The 17,394-nt window shown below is 37.1% G+C and overlaps 2 protein-coding genes and 1 pseudogene across 4 annotated transcripts in view; 1 reads left to right on the top strand and 2 right to left on the bottom strand.

Annotated features, from left to right (window-relative positions):
• Positions 1-17,180, bottom strand: part of LOC137737820 (putative disease resistance RPP13-like protein 1) — a 68,767-nt gene extending 51,587 nt beyond the window's left edge. For both annotated transcript variants that reach the window (XM_088679995.1, XM_088679996.1), the window contains exon 1: positions 17,052-17,180. The gene's annotated coding sequence lies outside the window, so the exon portion shown is untranslated. The remainder of the gene's footprint in view (positions 1-17,051) is intronic.
• Positions 796-3,405, top strand: LOC137746607 (cleavage and polyadenylation specificity factor subunit 2-like; annotated as a pseudogene). Its single transcript, XR_015953000.1, has 10 exons — positions 796-1,029; positions 1,110-1,278; positions 1,495-1,591; positions 1,691-1,817; positions 1,937-2,052; positions 2,204-2,298; positions 2,405-2,557; positions 2,671-2,727; positions 2,815-2,921; positions 3,053-3,405. The product of XR_015953000.1 is annotated as a cleavage and polyadenylation specificity factor subunit 2-like (transcript).
• Positions 11,819-17,192, bottom strand: LOC137742122 (putative disease resistance RPP13-like protein 1). The gene is given in 3 exon segments (XM_088679997.1): positions 11,819-16,324; positions 16,422-16,524; positions 17,052-17,192. A coding segment is annotated over 1 exon segment (4,092 nt). The 5' UTR covers positions 16,249-16,324; positions 16,422-16,524; positions 17,052-17,192; the 3' UTR covers positions 11,819-12,156.
• Positions 17,193-17,394: the final 202 nt, after the last annotated feature.

Here is a 17,394-nt window from a genome sequence, read left to right as displayed (position 1 = left end):
CACATTTTGCCCTCGCCGCTAGTCTTTGATCTCGCCGTGAGCTTCTTCTTGCCATTTCGACTTCGAGTCTCGACTGCAAAAGGTTGGTCTCATACTCTCATATCTGGGCTTCTGCTTCTGCTTACCGATTCTGGGCTTCTGCTTCTGCTTCTGCTTACCAATCATTAAAACTGCATGCAGAATTAGAGAATACCCATGTTTCAGAAATTGTAATATTTGATTAATTATTCTTTGTCGTGATTGAAGATTTTGATGGTTTTCTAGGATTTTGAGAACCTGTTTGTGGTTGTGGGTATTGCTTTGAATTTCATAGAATACCCATGTTTCAGAAATTGTAATATTCGATATGTTCTTTCCTTGTTGGTTATACATGTTGATTTTGATTTGATGTTAAAGTTATTAACTGCATCAGAATGAATGGTTGGTTTGGGATAAACTAAGGTGCAGTTTGGGATTGAGGTGATTAAAAAAAAAGCTACTATGAAAAAAAGCTATGAGAATTTTTGGTGTTTGGTAAACTTTGAAAAGCAGCTTTGTTTCAAAGTTTGGGGTGAAAAAAAGCCCAAAACCTGAAGCTGAGAAGAAGCTGCAAATAGCAGCTTCCAAAAACAGCTTATTTTCAAAACACACGGGTGAACAGTGTACGTTTAATGAAATATTGAATAACCCAAAACTGCCCTCCTTTCCCTTCAGCTACGCTCTCACCTTTCAGAGCTCTCGCACATAACCCGAACCAGGAGAAAACCACTTTCTTGTTCGCTCGTTCTCTCGTTCCAAACACTAGCGATCTCTCTCGTTCTCCAGGTTTCTCCAGGTAAGCTTCTCTTGTAAAAATTTGTTATTTATTTGTTTGGATTTTTCAAATTGGGGATGGGGAGGAATGGGAACTTCAGTTCAGGTGACGCCGCTGTGCGGCGTATATAACGAGAATCCGCTGTCGTATTTGGTCTCAATCGACGGCTTCAACTTCCTCATCGACTGCGGCTGGAACGACCACTTCGACCCCTCCTTCCTTCAACCCCTCTCCAGGTCTCTCTCTCCAGTTCAGTCTCTTTCTCGCATTCCTGCTTCTGTTCGGAGCTTCAATGGCGGAAATGCGGTGTTTGCAGGGTAGCTTCGACGGTGGATGCAGTCTTGTTGTCGCATCCGGATACACTTCACCTCGGCGCGCTTCCGTACGCCATGAAGCAGCTCGGCCTGTCAGCTCCCGTCTTCTCCACCGAGCCGGTTTACAGATTAGGTCTCCTCACTATGTATGATCAGTTCCCCTCTCGCAAGGTAGCTCCACATTCAATTCACAAATCACAATTGATGCTAATTTAAAGTTTGTATGTATTTTTTATTCATACAATCGATATTGGGGAAGGGGGACTCGAACTCGGAAGCGACGGGTGTAAGGGTGAATGCTCTTAATAAACGGAGCTACAAGCCGCTTTCAAAGATTGGATGTATTTGGATTTTTATTTTTGTTTTAATTTTTGTTTAATTTTGCAGCAAGTATCGGACTTTGAGCTTTTTACACTAGATGACATTGATTCTGCATTCCAAAATGTCACCAAATTAACCTATGCACAAAATCACCATCTTTCTGGTATGCCCATAAACCCTAATTATTAGTATACATTGTTCATAATTAATATATAAGTATTGGTGGAGTGGATATGATTGTATTAATGTATATAGTTTGTAGGCAAATGAGAGGGCATTGTGATTTCTTCCCATGTATCTGGACATCTCTTGGGTGGTACCGTCTGGAAGATAACAAAGGATGGAGAGGATGTTATATATGCCGTGGACTTCAACCATCGAAAAGAGAAGTAATTTTCGCTCTTTTTTTTTCAACTGCCAGTGGAAATTTGGTTAGTTGTATGTGTAGATGATGTTTTGGAATAGAGATTGATGATTTTGAACTGCTTACTGCTGTGATTTTCATCAGGCATTTGAATGGAATTAATCAATCAGCCTTCGTACGCCCTGCTGTTCTGATAACAGATGCCTACAATGCTTTGAACAATCAGCCTTATAGACGCCAAAAGGACAAGGAATTTACAGGTCTCTTAACTACTCTTACGAACCAGGAATTGAAGTTTTTTCTTCTCTTCATTATTTCTGTTTTTCCTGTTGCAGAACATGTATGGAACAAACAACTATCTATATGAGGTTCTTTTATTCTTTAACTGTTAGTTTCTGGTTATTATTTCAGATACTATAAAGAAGACTCTGCGATCTGATGGGAATGTGCTATTACCTGTTGATACTGCCGGGCGGGTTATGGAACTTGTCCAGATATTGGAATCGGTAGGGGAGATGAGTGTTGTTTTCTATCCTTATTACAGCAACAGAACAGTTTTCTCTTGTCATGTATGTTGCATTTATTAATTTTGGTTCTTCCCATCAATTGCAGTGTTGGACAGAGGAAAATTTGAACTATCCCATCTTCTTCCTAACATACGTTGCATCAAGCACAATCGATTACGTAAAAAGTTTCCTTGAGTGGATGAGTGATGCTATAGCAAAGTCCTTTGAGAAGACACGTGAGAATGTTTTTAATTTGAAGTAAGTGGTCTTTTTTATATATGTTCACTCTTGACTATTTGAAATTTTGATTCACTAAGTGGAATATTATTGTTTCTGAACAATTTACCATGTATGTTTGCGAACATTTGCGGGCAAATCAGACTTTTAGTTAACAAGAGTGAACTTGACAATGCTCTTGATGGTCCCAAGGTTTGCCATATAGGCATATATACATTAGTATTTTATCTCTAGTTTGCCTACCCATTTGAATGACTATGACACATTCTTCCAATACAGGTTGTTTTAGCATCCATGGCCAGTTTAGAAGCTGGTTTCTCTCATGATATATTTGTTGAATGGGCAAATGATGCCAAGAATCTTGTGCTTTTTACGAACGAGCCCAGGTATCCTATCTGGACATAACTATCATTTTCAGGCGTTAAATGTTATGATTAGCATTCTAGATTCTTTGTTTCTTTTTTCTTTTTTTGCATTAATAGGCACCATATGTTGACACCTTCAGCTGTTTATGTAGTTTGGAAGTTTAGCTCGCATGCTTCAGGCAGATCCGCCTCCAAAAGCTGTTAAGGTTACCATATCCAAAAGGGTCCCTTTGGTTGGGGATGAACTAATTGCTTATGAAGAAGAGCAGAACAGAATCAGAAAGGAAGAAGCTCTAAAGGCTAGTTTGATAAAAGAGGAGGAATCAAAAGCTTTTCATGGGGCTGATGTCAACACGAGTGATCCAATGATCATTGATGCTAGCAATACACATCCTTTGCCGGATGGTAGGTTTGAAGACAATTTCTGTTTCCTGCCAATCTTTTGAACGATGCTTGTAAGCATCTGAGAAACTTTCTTTAAATGGACATGTTCTATTTGGAATGAGCGTCAAAGCATTTACTCATTCCTTTGACCTTTGTAATTTGAAGCTTTCAGCGCAAGTGATATGCCTAATTACCCGTTCAATAAGCAAGTGAAGATTGTCATTGCTACAATGACTCTTCATAACTACATACGGAGGTATTCTGAACGTGATCGTCATTTTGATGATCCCTGGGACTTTTGCGAAGAAAGCGAAAGTAGTGATGATGATGATGATGATGAATATCAAAATTATCAAGTTGAAGGATCATATGAGATAGAGGCATTAAGAAATAGAATAGCGACAAGTTTGATGAATGCATCTAATTAGACTACTTTCAAGTACATTAACAATATTGTACTAATGAATCCTAGCTATTCACTCTAAAATATTTTTATTAAAGTAGTTTATCATACTAATTAATATTTAAGATAAAGTTTATAAATATTTTTCTTCTAAAAATAAAATATATTTAGTAATTCACTTTTATTTGTTAAGAAAATTAAATTAATAGCACATTTAGTATTATACCCTTTTTGGTCATTTCACACAGTCACAGCTGTTTTACAAAAAAGTTTACCAAACACTATCATACTGTTTTTTTTTTCCAAAAGCACTTTTACAAAAAAGTTTACCAAACACTTTGCTGCTTTATTTCACAGCCGCTTATTCTCACAGCACAGCCGCTTATTCTCACAGCAGCTTTTTTTCAAAGCACAGCAATACCAAACCAGCCCTAAGTCATTAATTGCATTAGTAAAACTGTGCATCAGAAAGTGAATTCTTGTTCTCTGCTGCATCTGAATGGTTCTTTCCTCTTCATGTAAAACTGTGCTTTTTGTGTCTGTCTAGTAGATATGTTAAACTAGACTGATATTACAAATTCCACATAGAAAATTAAAAAGAACATAAATGTAAACCAGACTGGATATTACCATCCTCGTATATTGTAGAGTAGAAGATTGAGATGGAGAGAGAGATGGATGTTGGAGCCTGGAGATGCGGAGAAGATTGGGAGAAGACGCGGAAATGTTTTCATTGATTTGTGTACGGATGTACATGTCAATATTTGATGTTAGTTTCTGTTTGCAGTTATTTTTGGGTTAACGAGGTTTTGATAATGGTCAACGGTCAGATTTTGTGAGGCAGTTTTAGTGTTAAGTGGATTTTACATATCATTTGATATATGCTTGAATGGTTTATCACGGTATACACCTCATAAGCCTGTTCTGTCTTATTCTTGTTGCATTTTTGTATCATTGGCCTTGTTGCATTCTTGCTGCATTTTTTAACTTTTATACCAAGGGAACCGAATATGCACCAATTTACTTTTGTATAAGTTTGTAGTACTAACTACTATCCTCTTATTATTTTGTGTGAATTAGATGAAGTCAAAGGCGTCAAAGGTCTCAGGGGCCTCAAGCTCAAGTTCAAACTCAATGAGATCAAAATCAAATAGCCCTCAGGATCAAACAAACTCATCTTCGAGTATACCATCGGAAGTAAGTAGTCATATCTTTCTATTACTTTTACCCTTGTGTTTAATAATTAATTCATTAATTGTGATGAATCTCTTATTTGAAAAATTAATTGTATGATTCTCTTATTTTAGATGGACATTGTTGGTGAATCAACTCCGCCTCAAAACACCATGGTGGCACCTCGACAAACTCCTAGTTCTCTTGGTGGATCCGGAAATCCCGCCGATGCAACTCCAAAAGAAGGTGACCAACGTGACCAAGTAAGTAAAGAAGAAGCTCTTTTGGAATCATTAAAAAGTCATGAAAGGTCTACTGTTTGGGAGCATTTTGAAAGAAAAATTGAGGGTGGTAGAGTTAAGGGGTTGTGCAAGTATTGCGCTCAATCATATATGGCCGACCCAGATAAAAATGGTACAACTAATTTAAGAAACCATATAGCAAGATGTAGAAGCTACGGTCCTAATAAGGAAATATTTGCAGCAAATAGGCAAAAGATCTTAACCTTTGCCGGCACGAAAGATAAGTTGGAAGCTATAGGATTTTCTCAAGAGGAAGTAACTAAGGCTTGTGTTGAGATGATAATTATAGATGAGTTGTCTTTTACTTTTGTTGAAAGAGAAGGTTTTCACCGTTTTTGCATGCAAGCATGTCCTATGTGGAGAGTGCCTAGTCGTAAGACAATTGCTAAGGATGTACTTAGCTTGTTTTATTCCGAAAAGGATAAATTGAAGAGTCAATTGAAGACATTTAGGGTGTGTCTAACAACTGACACATGGACTTCTATTCAACAAACCAATTATATGGTTCTCACCACCCATTTTATTAATGATGATTGGATGTTACATAAAAAGATTTTGAATTTTTGTGTCATTCCAAATCATAGAGGAGAATCCATCGCTCAACTTTTGGAGGAATGTTTAGTGGAGTGGGATATAGAGAAGGTGTTAACCATTACGGTTGACAATGCTTCCGCAAATGATTCTGGTTTAAGGGGCTTGGTGCACCGAATAAGTGGGTGGGGGATTCCTAATGCACTCTTGCATGGTGAAAAATATTTGCATATGAGGTGTGTTGCTCATATCCTCAATTTGGTTGTGAATGATGAGATAAAATTGTTGAATACGGCTATACAAAGCATTTGAAATACGGTTAGGTACGTAAAATCTTCACCCCAAAGGTTGGAAAGCTTTAAAAGGTGTGTTGAGAAAGTGAGAATAGAGAGCAAAGGGCTTGTGATTTTGTATGTCCCTACTAGGTGGAATTCCACATTTTTAATGTTGGAATCGGCTTTAAAGTTCAAGATGGCTTTTGATAGATTAAAAGTAGATGATGGTCATTACCTTCCGTACTTTGTTAAAGACAATCATGATAATATGAGGGAGGGGCCACCTTCGATGAATGATTGGAGTGAGGCGGGGATATTTGCAATCTTTTTGAGACCATTTTATGAAGTCACTTTAAAAGTATGTTGTTCTAATACTCCAACCGTTCATACTACTTTTGGTGATTTGTTTAAGATCAAAAGTCTCTTGCATGAAAACAAAGATGATGAACTTTTGTCTATGATCTCCAAGTTGATGCAAGAAAAATATGACAAGTATTGGGGTTCACTTGAGGACATGAATCAACATATTTTTATAGCACTTGTGCTTGATCCTCGCCACAAATTAGAGAAAGTCGTTGATTATTTTGAGATACAATTTGGTGAGGATGAAGAAAAGGTTGAAAGTGCACAAATGGGGTGAAGGACTTGTTGATTGATCTTTACAAGATTCATGAAGACATGTCTTTGAGTACACAACAAAGTATAAGTGGTGGTGGTAGTTCTCAAACGACAAGAAGAGACTCTTCATCAAGCATGACCGAAATAGAAAGAAAGTTGAAAGAAAAAAGTGAAATGAAAAAAGCAAAGAGAGCCCGGGTTGTGCATAATGATGTAGACAAGTATCTTTCCGATCCTAATGAAGGAGAAGAAGAGGAGAACTTTGATGTATTGAATTGGTGGAGAGTGAATGGGGTTTCTAAGTACCCAATTTTGGCACGTGTTGCAAGAGAGATCTTAGCTATTCCCGTATCAACCATTGCTTCGGAATCCTCCTTTAGTACAAGTGGACGGATAATTGATCCATATCGTAGTTCTTTAAGTCCAAAAATGGTGGAGGCTTTGATATGTACTCAAAATTGGCTTAGGTCCATTCATGTTGCATTACATCATGAGCCAACCATTGAGAAGATGGAGTTTTGTGAAGAAGTTGAGAAAGGTAATTTTATTTATTGCATTTGATTTTGTTAGATTAATTTAAATAACATTTTAATTAGTATCTTTTCTTTTATTATTTGTATGTAGAAATGGCAAGTGGAAGTTCAAAAAAAGGTGATATGTTGCCCCCTAGGCCACCCAAGCGTTAGCAAGCAAATTGTCATTGAAAAAGTACGTGGATCACTCTCATTGTGGGGCACCTTCCAAAATCACTTCAGCACATAAAGAATGCTATTTTAGGTGTGGAAGACTTGAAATTTGGAATGTTTATTTTAGATGTGGAATAGTTGAACCTTGATGTTTATTTTAAGTTTGGACTTTTGGAAGATTTAAACTTTGATGTTTATTTAACTTTGGACTTTGGAACACTTGATTATAATTGAACTTTGAATTGAATGTTTATTTGCATTGTCTTTGATTATATTAGAAATTTGGAATGCTTATTTTGATGATTATGTTGAAATAGGACTTATTACAAAATGGCTGCAAGTTGTTTTCATATACTTTTTTTAAGCTACTTGGAAAAAAAAAAAAAAAAAAAAAACCGAACTGGGCCGAAACCGAACCGAGAAAACCGAACTGAATACAAACCGATAGAAAACCGAACCGAACCGATCCGAACAGTAATTTCAGTTCGGTTTCCGGTTTTCGCAAAAAACTGAACCGAACCTACCCCTAATTCTCCTTTGGGAATGATTGGAAATTCTAGCCTGCAATATTCATAAAAAATCATGGTTATTTATCAGAATGCAAATAGTAATGCACCCACCTTGGCTCATGTCTGCGAACACAATTGAGTACAAGGAGGTTCGTGGAAACCTGGTTATTAAGATTGATTGTGCGGGGCAAGGTCGTTGGGAATACAGTTGACCGGTAAAAAAAAAATGGCAATCGTATAATTATTTTGAATTCTGTATAGTAATATCTGTAGATTTATTTTGGTTAACTTTTTCATTAGTATTTGTAGACTGAAAATCATGTTACTTACGCTGAAAGTTTTATTGGAATTGGTACCTAAAAGACCTCAAAAACTTCCTTTTTTCAGTACTCTTTAATAAAAAACGAAAGAATAGTTTATTGTCTTATCGTTCACAAAAAGAAAAAAGAAAAAACAAAACAATAGTTTAATATAAATTATTCTATCATTCGTAAAACTAAAAAACAAAAACAAAAACAAAAAAACAAAAACAAAAACAAAAAAACAAAAAAAATTAGTTTGTCATTATTTTAAGAATAATACTAAGAAGACCAAATTATTCAAGTATTAATTAACGTACTTATTTTATATTGGTGACATATCATTTTATTTACAAAATTTGGTTTAAAAATTTGTTCTCCTTACTCTTATAAATAAAGTGGGTTGAAACTCAAGGGTTGAAGAGGAAAATGACCAAAAAAATTCTTTGAGAAAAAATAAAATAAAAAGGTATTGTTCTCGTTGCTTTTAATTGCACCAAAATTTATGGTAATAGATAGTCTCTACTGAAATATTATTATTTTGATAGACCATGGGAGGAAAACTTATTGTAAAAGTTTCGTAACAAGAGAGATATAAATCTTATTAGAGCTATAAAACCGAGATATGCAATTTTCTTCTCAACCTATGGAGATGTGAGAATACTGAGAAGAAAGCACAATAAGAGATGAAAGGTTTGCAATTAAGCAAAGCAACGTTGATAGTTGGAGGGCAACTAGAAATTAAGGCTAGAACAAATAGATGATGCACTCAACATGTGGCACGAAAATATCAACAGCATTTTCATAGAAACTCATTAAGTTAACTGTACATATCCATGAACATTGGCAACATGTTGCGATAAGCAACTTTTTCTAGTACGGTAAATTAGTAGACAAACTGAAGGAAAAATGTTTACTCTTTATTTTTTTGTGGGGTCATGTTGTTTTATCTTTTTTTAATTGCTTTCTTATCTTCCATGTCCTACACGGTTATACTTTTTATTTTCCTTTATACGAAGGATTTTGGGAGATGAGGAACCGAACACGTAATTTAGGGTGGAAGGATGATTCCTCCTAAACCATTGAGTTGCTTTTTTTTTGCAATATCGATTATATTATAGGGGTATGATATCTACATTTTTTTTTTTTACTTCTCACACATCTTTATAAATTTCAGTCGTCGGATCAGATGGATTGAAGAATGTCAAATGATATAAATTAACAAGAGGTGTGTAAGAAGTAAAAATGAGTGTATGGATAGCACACCCTATATTATATTAAGAGGGTGATTGGTTCAAATTTTTAGGTCATTGTAGATAATGTTGAGACAACAAATTTAAAATGGTAAAAGACTCAAACAGCCTGAGCCACACAACACAAAGAAGAACTTGATCCTACAAAAAGTTACCATGGATTATTGTTTACCATCTTGTAGTTATACTTAATTAGTCACAGAGCTATATTAGATCAATTGAAGATGAAGAGCAAGTTTTATTAACATATAATTAATGAACATCTAGCTGTTAAAGAAAGGAAACAAGTCAAACAACATTGAGCAAGTGATTTTAGATTTATGTCCTGCCGTGTGAATTTGCTTTTTACTAATCAGTCTCCCAGCAACTTGACTTTTTCACTACCCAAAAGCTGAAAATGCACGAACCCGAAAATGCTAGGAAAGTACAAAAACTAAGTTAACACGATGTACGTGGAGAGAAACTTAAACATAAATTGTATTGTTAATCATGATGACACCCCTATATATGTCTAGTCATTCCCTAAATATGGTCATTGTTTGCTGAGAGCTCTCTCGGATGGTTTATAGAATATACCATATTCGCCGTTGATATATTTGAAGGAGTTATACAATTTAGGATTTAGTAAAAGGGTGTGATATCCACACATCTCTTTTTACTTCTCACACACTTTTTTAATTTTCGACCGTTGGATCACATGAAATGAAGTAGATCAAATGACAGAAGTTAATAAGAGGTGTGTGAGAAGTAAAAATAGATGTATGGATAGCACATCCCTTTAATAAAACAGGTAGTTTAAATGGAATTTGAGTTTTTGCAGACTACTTTACAGATCAATTTGCTATGATAATTAGGTGTTGACTTGAAAGACTATAACAAGTCTTCCTCTTTCGACGACAACTACTTCAGAACTCTTCAATTTGCTATGACGATTACGTGTTGAATATAACAAGCCTTCATCTTTCTGCCCATAAAGAAAGTTAGAATCCTCTTTTTTTTCTCTATCCTTAATTTTTACGGGGTAATATTGTTCTCCTTTTTATCGCTTTCTTATCGCCAATGTCCTACACGGTTATACGAATGATTTTGGGGGAACCAAACGTGAAACTTCGGGTGGAAAGGTGACTGCTCGTAAACAACTGAGCTATATTCCCTTTCAACACCAATGATATTATTTTGTGAGGGTGTTTGGTTCAGTTTTTTGTAGGCCATTGTAGATAATATCGAGAATCAATTTAAAACAGTAAAAGACACTGAAACAACCTGAGCCAAACAACACCAAGAAGAAGAACATGATCCTGCCGACACCAGATTTACCAAAGTTATCATGGATTATGCTTTACCATTTTGGAGTTATACTACTTAATTAGTCACAGAGCTATATTAATTTATGCTCTGAAACTCTTATTTTACTGCCAAACCAGCATGTAAGGATTGCAGAGGAAGAGGATAAAAAATTCTTTGGGAAAAAAGAAAAGAAAAACGTACACATTGTTCTTGCTGCTTTCAGTTGAACACAAAATTTACAGTAATAAACTACTAGTCTCTACTAAAATATTATTATTTTGATAGACTTTAGGAGCAAAAATTATTGTAAAAGTCTCGTGACGTGAGAGACATAAATCTTATGAGCTAAAAAACTGAGATATGAAATTTTCTTCTCGTCCTATTTGGCATGAAAATATCACAATCAATTTCAAAGAAACTCATTAAAATAACTGTATATATCCATGAACATTGGCAACATGTTGTGATAAGCAACTTCTTCTTGGACTGTAAGTTAGCAGACAAACTGAAGGAAAAATGTTCATCTGTAGCCAACATCCAGCAATGTTAGAATATCACAAGGCATCCCGGAGAAAATCCCGAGTACACGCGACGTTTTTTTCTAGTCGAGGCTCGAAGTACAAGTACTAGCATTTCACTGAGTTCAACATTGTAATGAAAAAACACGAGAATATACAAACATAAAGTAACCAGCACACCATGTCACCATGGAGCTAACATCCTATGAAAAAGGATAGAAAATAGATATCAGACAGGAAGGATGAAGCTCTATTTTCCTTAGAACTCAATTAAAACGCATAATCGTCATCAATGAATAGTGCACTTTTTGAATAAGTGACGAAAGCTTGGTATAACGATTTGATTTACCAAAATTCGTTGGCACATATTTTCTACTTTCAGGAAGACAAGTCGTAGTAAAGGAAGTCATTTAGCGGTCATCATTCCACATCGGGAAACTAATTCCCACGTCAAAAAGGGGTCAAGTCAGTATACCGAAACTAACGCAACTTTTTGAGAATCTAATCATCATTTAGAGACTAGAGACAACACAACTTCAACAACGAGCCCCTTGCATTTCCATTTCTTTATTGATTGCTTATTCTCGATGCATTAAATAAAATGCAATACTAGCTCATAAGTCAAAATTTGCTAAAATAAAATAAAAGATCAGGTTTAAGTGGCCTGGTTAAAATCTTGCTGGGAAAAACTCCATACTTAGGAGAAAAGGTAGCACATTTATAAAGTTATAATACAAATCAGTGAAAAGGGACCAAGCAAACATAGCAATTGTTGACCCAAAAAAAAAAAAAGAAAAAAAGCAAATATAGGAATCCATGAGAATAAACGTAGGCCGAGAAATATCCAAGTTGTCGCCAATTGAAGGCCTCCCAAAGCAGCCACTCCTCAACCCCCAAAACCTTGACCCAAACCAAATATTGTGGATTACTTTACTTTACAAGAATAAACATGATTATTAATAATAATAATATTAATATTAAAACATTCCTCGAGAAAATGATACCTGGACCATCAGCTTCATATACTTATGTAAGGGATGTGGGATATTTTGTGCCAGTAGCGTCCTTTTCCTGGTTGGCATCTCTCTTTTAGCACTGGACACCTATGGATGGCGAGTCTCTCTAGTGAAGAAGGCAGACCCTCCTCTGGAATGGATGCTAGCTTTGGACAATACCAGAGATCCAGAGATTTAAGGGAGGTGAGGAATTGAAAGCCCTTGCTGCTCAGTTTCTTCAGATTCGGGAAGCCTTCTATTGAGAGGCTAGTGAGAGATTTGGGGAAGAGCGTCTCCATCCGTACCATGTTGGGTGGAAACGACACCGTATCCGGGTCTTCACCATTGATTCCCAAGTCTGTAAGAGAGGTGAGTCTGTGCAACCCCGACTCCAACTCCCACAATGACTTACAGCTCTTGACCTTATTAATTTCAAGAAACGTGAGGTTGGGAGGAAAAGTCAAAGCTTCATGGTAGTCGATGCTCAAATCCTCAAGAGAGTTGAGATTGTGCATGTCTTCGGGCAACACCTCCAACTTGTGGCAACCCTTGATCCAGATCTCTCTCAGGTTGGAGGGTCTTCTCCCCCCACTCAGTCTCGGGATGGAAACAAGACTTCCACAGTACCTAATAATTAGAGTTTGAAGATTGCTGAGGTGGCATAAGCCATCCGGTAAGGATTTCAGATTTTGGCAATTCCAGATCTCAATACGTTCAAGGCAGTGATTGGTGTTGTCGCTGAAGAACCCGTTCGGTGCTATTAAACCCAGTCGTTCACATTCCTCCTCATCTACTAGTGATTTCAAACTTTTGCAATCTTCAATCCTTATTCTTCTGAGATTTTGGGGAATCTGGAATTTTGCAAAATATATCAACGAATCGCACTCTCTAATGTCGATGTCTTTAAGAGAAGGTGGCAGACCAACATCTGGAAAAGAAACTAGAGATGAACATTCGTATATGCGAAGCTCTTGAAGAGACGACAGCTGATTTAACCCTTTTGGTAGCTTCAAAAGATTTTCGCACTTTTTTAACTCCAGACATTCAAGCTTGCACTCCAATATTTCCAATTGCAGCAACTCCTCTGCTTCTTCTCCCAATTCTTCAACTAGACGAGAGTTGTCTTCAATTTCCAAACGGCCAAGACAAGTCAACCGCCGCAATAATCTACCCTCATTCTTCCATGAAGACGTCAGCTTCTCACATCCACTGATCTTCAAATCTCTAACCTTGCTTAATCCCTTCCTCAACAATTCCCCTGTTTGCAGAGACATCACCTCTGAAATGTTTGAAAGCCACAAGGACTCTAATAACTAAAACTCAACCTTAGCATCTGTATGTACCAATACTTTACAACCGTCAATGTTTATTTGACGAAGTTGTTTGTAGTTGGCAATCCAAACCACCAATTCCTCACATTTAACAATTTCAAGTTTGGCTAACAAATCGAGGTTCTCTGGCAGCTTACCTTCCAACTTGGAACATCTTTTGATTGAAAGCCTTTCCAGGCAAGGGAAAACACCACTTCCGTGATCCAGTTGGAAGGGAAGCCACACCTTCCAATGCTGCATATCCACAAACTCGAGAATCTCTAACAGCGGAAAAGCCAAGACACACTCGCCATAAAACTCAAGACCAACACTTTCCACTGCATTCATTCCTCTAATATAAAGCTCCTTGAGTTGAGGCAATTGTCCGAGAGGTGGCAACGATAAACAATTGTTACATTCCTCTAAGCGCACAAGCACCATATTAGAGAAGAAGGAACCTCCAACCCATGATGAAAATTCCTTGCCGGCGTACCTCTTGATGGTGAGCTCCTTGATCTTTGTATGAGGCTGCAACATATCAAGCACAGCGGATTCCATTTCTCTTGTGTTGCTTGAATGAGACCATTCTAGAACCAATGAATCAAGCCTCTCCTTGGATTTCAAGTTGGCCCTCCTGGCATCCTCGACATCAGTCACATTCTCCAATTTTGAGAGGCACAATGTCCCTCGGAGATGCAATAGGGGCCCTATCTCTCTTATCCCAGATTGATCACTACCTTTGCTCGCCACAAAAAGAGGTAGTGATTGTAGATTCGTCAATCGACCTAGTTGCAAAGGCATTCCTTCCAGCGAAGATGCACCCGAGTTGTTGAGATGGCGCAAATTAATTAGATTCCTCATGTTTACGGGCAATGAATTCAATTCATCACAACCTTCCAATATCAACGTTTGCAAGTTGTAAAGAGTGCTTATTGATTTGGGCAAACAGGTTATCAATGTGTAGGAAAGGTCAAGATACTGTAACAACCTCAAATCACCGATTGACTTCGGCAGCTCAGTTATTCTATAGCCATTGAAGGAGAGCACTCGTAAGTTTTGCAACTGTGGTAATAACTCAAAAGTAACCTTACGAGACAAAAATTTGCCCCATCCCCTGGAATCTGAAAGTGAAAGTGGCAGGAATGTTCGCAAACTTTCAGCTTTTGGAAAGTCCTCAAATCTCATAACTCCATCAAATTGACCAGCAATGAAAGACGAATGGCGAGCCCTTCGAAAGCAAGTGCTTTGCAAGTTATCACCTTGCTTATCTTCCAATCTAAAACATATTTCACCTGCTGCCCATCGTGCTAAATCATTAACGAGGTCATGCATTACATATCGTGAATTGTTTTTGCTTGATTCTTGAAACAGCGACCTTGCTAATAGCTCTCGAAAGTAGTCGTGGCCCAAATCCTCCATTTGTTTATTGTCGTCATGTTTTTGTTGAATCAAGCCCTCTGCCATCCACAAAAGGACGAGCTGCTTCTCCCCAAATTCATAGTCATTTGGAAGTATTGAGCAATAGGCAAAACACCTCTTCAAATGTGATGGAAGATAGTGATAGCTCAACTTTAGTACAGGAAGAAGGCCACTCTTATCTGCTAGATTCCATAATTTGTTGTCCAATATTTCTCCCCACTCTTCTTTTTCTTGGCGACGTAAAAGACCACCGAGAGTTCTTGCAGCTAATGGTAATCCACAACATTTTCCAACAATTTTCGTCCGAATTACCTCATAATTTACTGGTTTTCCGTTATTAATTTCCCCGAACGCGTGTCGCTCAAATATTTCCATACAATCATCATCTGCCATACACTCCAAATTATGAACTCCAGCGGCTCCCGTAATCTTTGCAACATTCCTGTCACGGGTTGTCACAATTATCTTGCTTCCTCCTGCTCCGACGCCAAAAGGGGATTGAAGTCTTGTCCAGAGATCGTATAGATCATAGTCATCTTTGTCCCAGATATCATCTAAAACAATTAAAAACTTTTTTCCTCTTAATTGCTCACTCAAATCATGCTGCATTTTACTAAACTCCTCCACTTGAACGGGTCGGGATGTGATTGATTCAAGAATTGCCTTTGTCACTCGCACCACATCAAAGTCATCGGACACAGATACCCAGACCTTGAGCTCAAAATCCTTCATGGCATCATCTTTGTTGTTGAATACAAGTTGAGCAAGTGTCGTCTTCCCAACTCCGGCCATGCCAACTATAGCAATTACACCAAAATTGACAGCACCTGCATGCTCGTATTTTCTTGACAACAATTCAATAATTTTCCCTTTGTCACCATCTCTTCCAACAAGAAGCTTTTCATCTAACACGTCTGAACTTGGTAGACTTCGCGATTCCTTAGCAGATGTCCCAGTATCTTTCAAACCAAACTCAACTTTCCGTGCAGATATGTCTTGCAACCGCTCCGTAATCTTCTTCATTTCGGAGTTCATATCCCAATTGAATTTAATTTTGAAAAGTGAGTTCCGCACCTTGTCGCTCGCGCTGACACGTCCCTCTATCATACGCTTCAACATTTGAGTGGCAAATTTGTCCAACATGTCTTCAACATCATAAGCCAGGTCTCTGAGATCATCCAGCCACAGTTTCACAAGATGGTCAGCCAGTTGTCTTTCCTCGGCGTCACTCAGCACCACTGCGATTGTAGATAACGTGGCCCTCCACTTGTCCAGCTTCTTTCCAACGCCCCGGAAGTTTCCAAAATAGTTGAGAACCTCGCGACGAGTCAACCTGTCGAGCAGCAACTGTAGAAACGCCGCAAGAAAAACCTCTCCGAGTGCCATGTTAAGAGCAAAGAGAACTCCAAGCAGTCGAAGAAATAGTGAACGAACCGTCCTTGAGCAATATTGAGGTGCACAACTGCACAAATTAAGTGAAGAAACAAATGAATAAAAAGTAGTTCAAGTAAAATGAAAAAACAACTAATGTATTATTCAGTTGACTAGTAAGAAATTACATTGGAAGTTAAATCTGACTCCCTTCGGGAAGAGTAACAGTAAAAAAATTAGTTTCTTGGAAAGTTGGAAGCTTGATCTGTTGGGGCTCAGAAATAGTCACAACTGCACAAATTAAAATGATGAGAAGTAATTATTGATGCCTGCGCAATCATAAACAAATTCATGGTAAAAGTGAAATAATCAATTAATGGACTCCTAGTAAGGATTTCTAGAGGTGACAACCTGGGACTAGAGATGGCAACGGGATGGATTCAGATCAAGGTTGTCTACATCATAACCATCTCGCCAGGTATACAGTCCCTAATATAGTACTACCAAGTACTCTAATAACTTGATATTGTATGTTCCAATAAAAAATAAATATGAGATGACATATATGGTATGTTTCATTTTGCTTTATTACTTAAAGAGTAATGCTAGAAAAACCACATGTGTATACTATATTAGTGTATAAATATGAGATGATAAACTAATATAGTATAAATATGTGGTTTTTCTAGCATTACTCTTTTAAGTGAAAAACCACAATAAAACATACCATATATGATTGCAAAAATCGTATATTAGTATACATTATTTTTCTTAAATTTTAATATGTTGAACAAATAAATGGGCAGTTTTGGGATTACCTTGCAATCCTACGTTTCAAGACTTGAACTTGCACGAATATTGGACATGATCTGTAGCAAGAAGCTGTTTCATGGGAGTCAATCAGGTCATGAGGGCACTTGTTTGCACTTATGAACAACAAATCCAGACTGAACGATGGAATAATTAAGCCTGAAAAGTGCACAAATTATATAGCTGGTTATTGATGAAATAATTAATTAAAAAACATACAAACTTGAAGAAAAATGAAATAAATAAATAATGGATTTGGCATATATAGTTGCAACAGGAACTTACTGCGTTGGAGTTTTCAGATGATGATGAAGATGAAGGGACTTGTTTCCATAGATCATTAAAATCCAC

This window comes from Pyrus communis, chromosome 11 (genome assembly GCF_041283825.1).
Source record: "Pyrus communis isolate YQ-2024b chromosome 11, ASM4128382v1, whole genome shotgun sequence".
Taxonomy (NCBI): domain Eukaryota; kingdom Viridiplantae; phylum Streptophyta; class Magnoliopsida; order Rosales; family Rosaceae; genus Pyrus; species Pyrus communis.
This window is presented reverse-complemented; position numbering and strand designations above follow the sequence as displayed.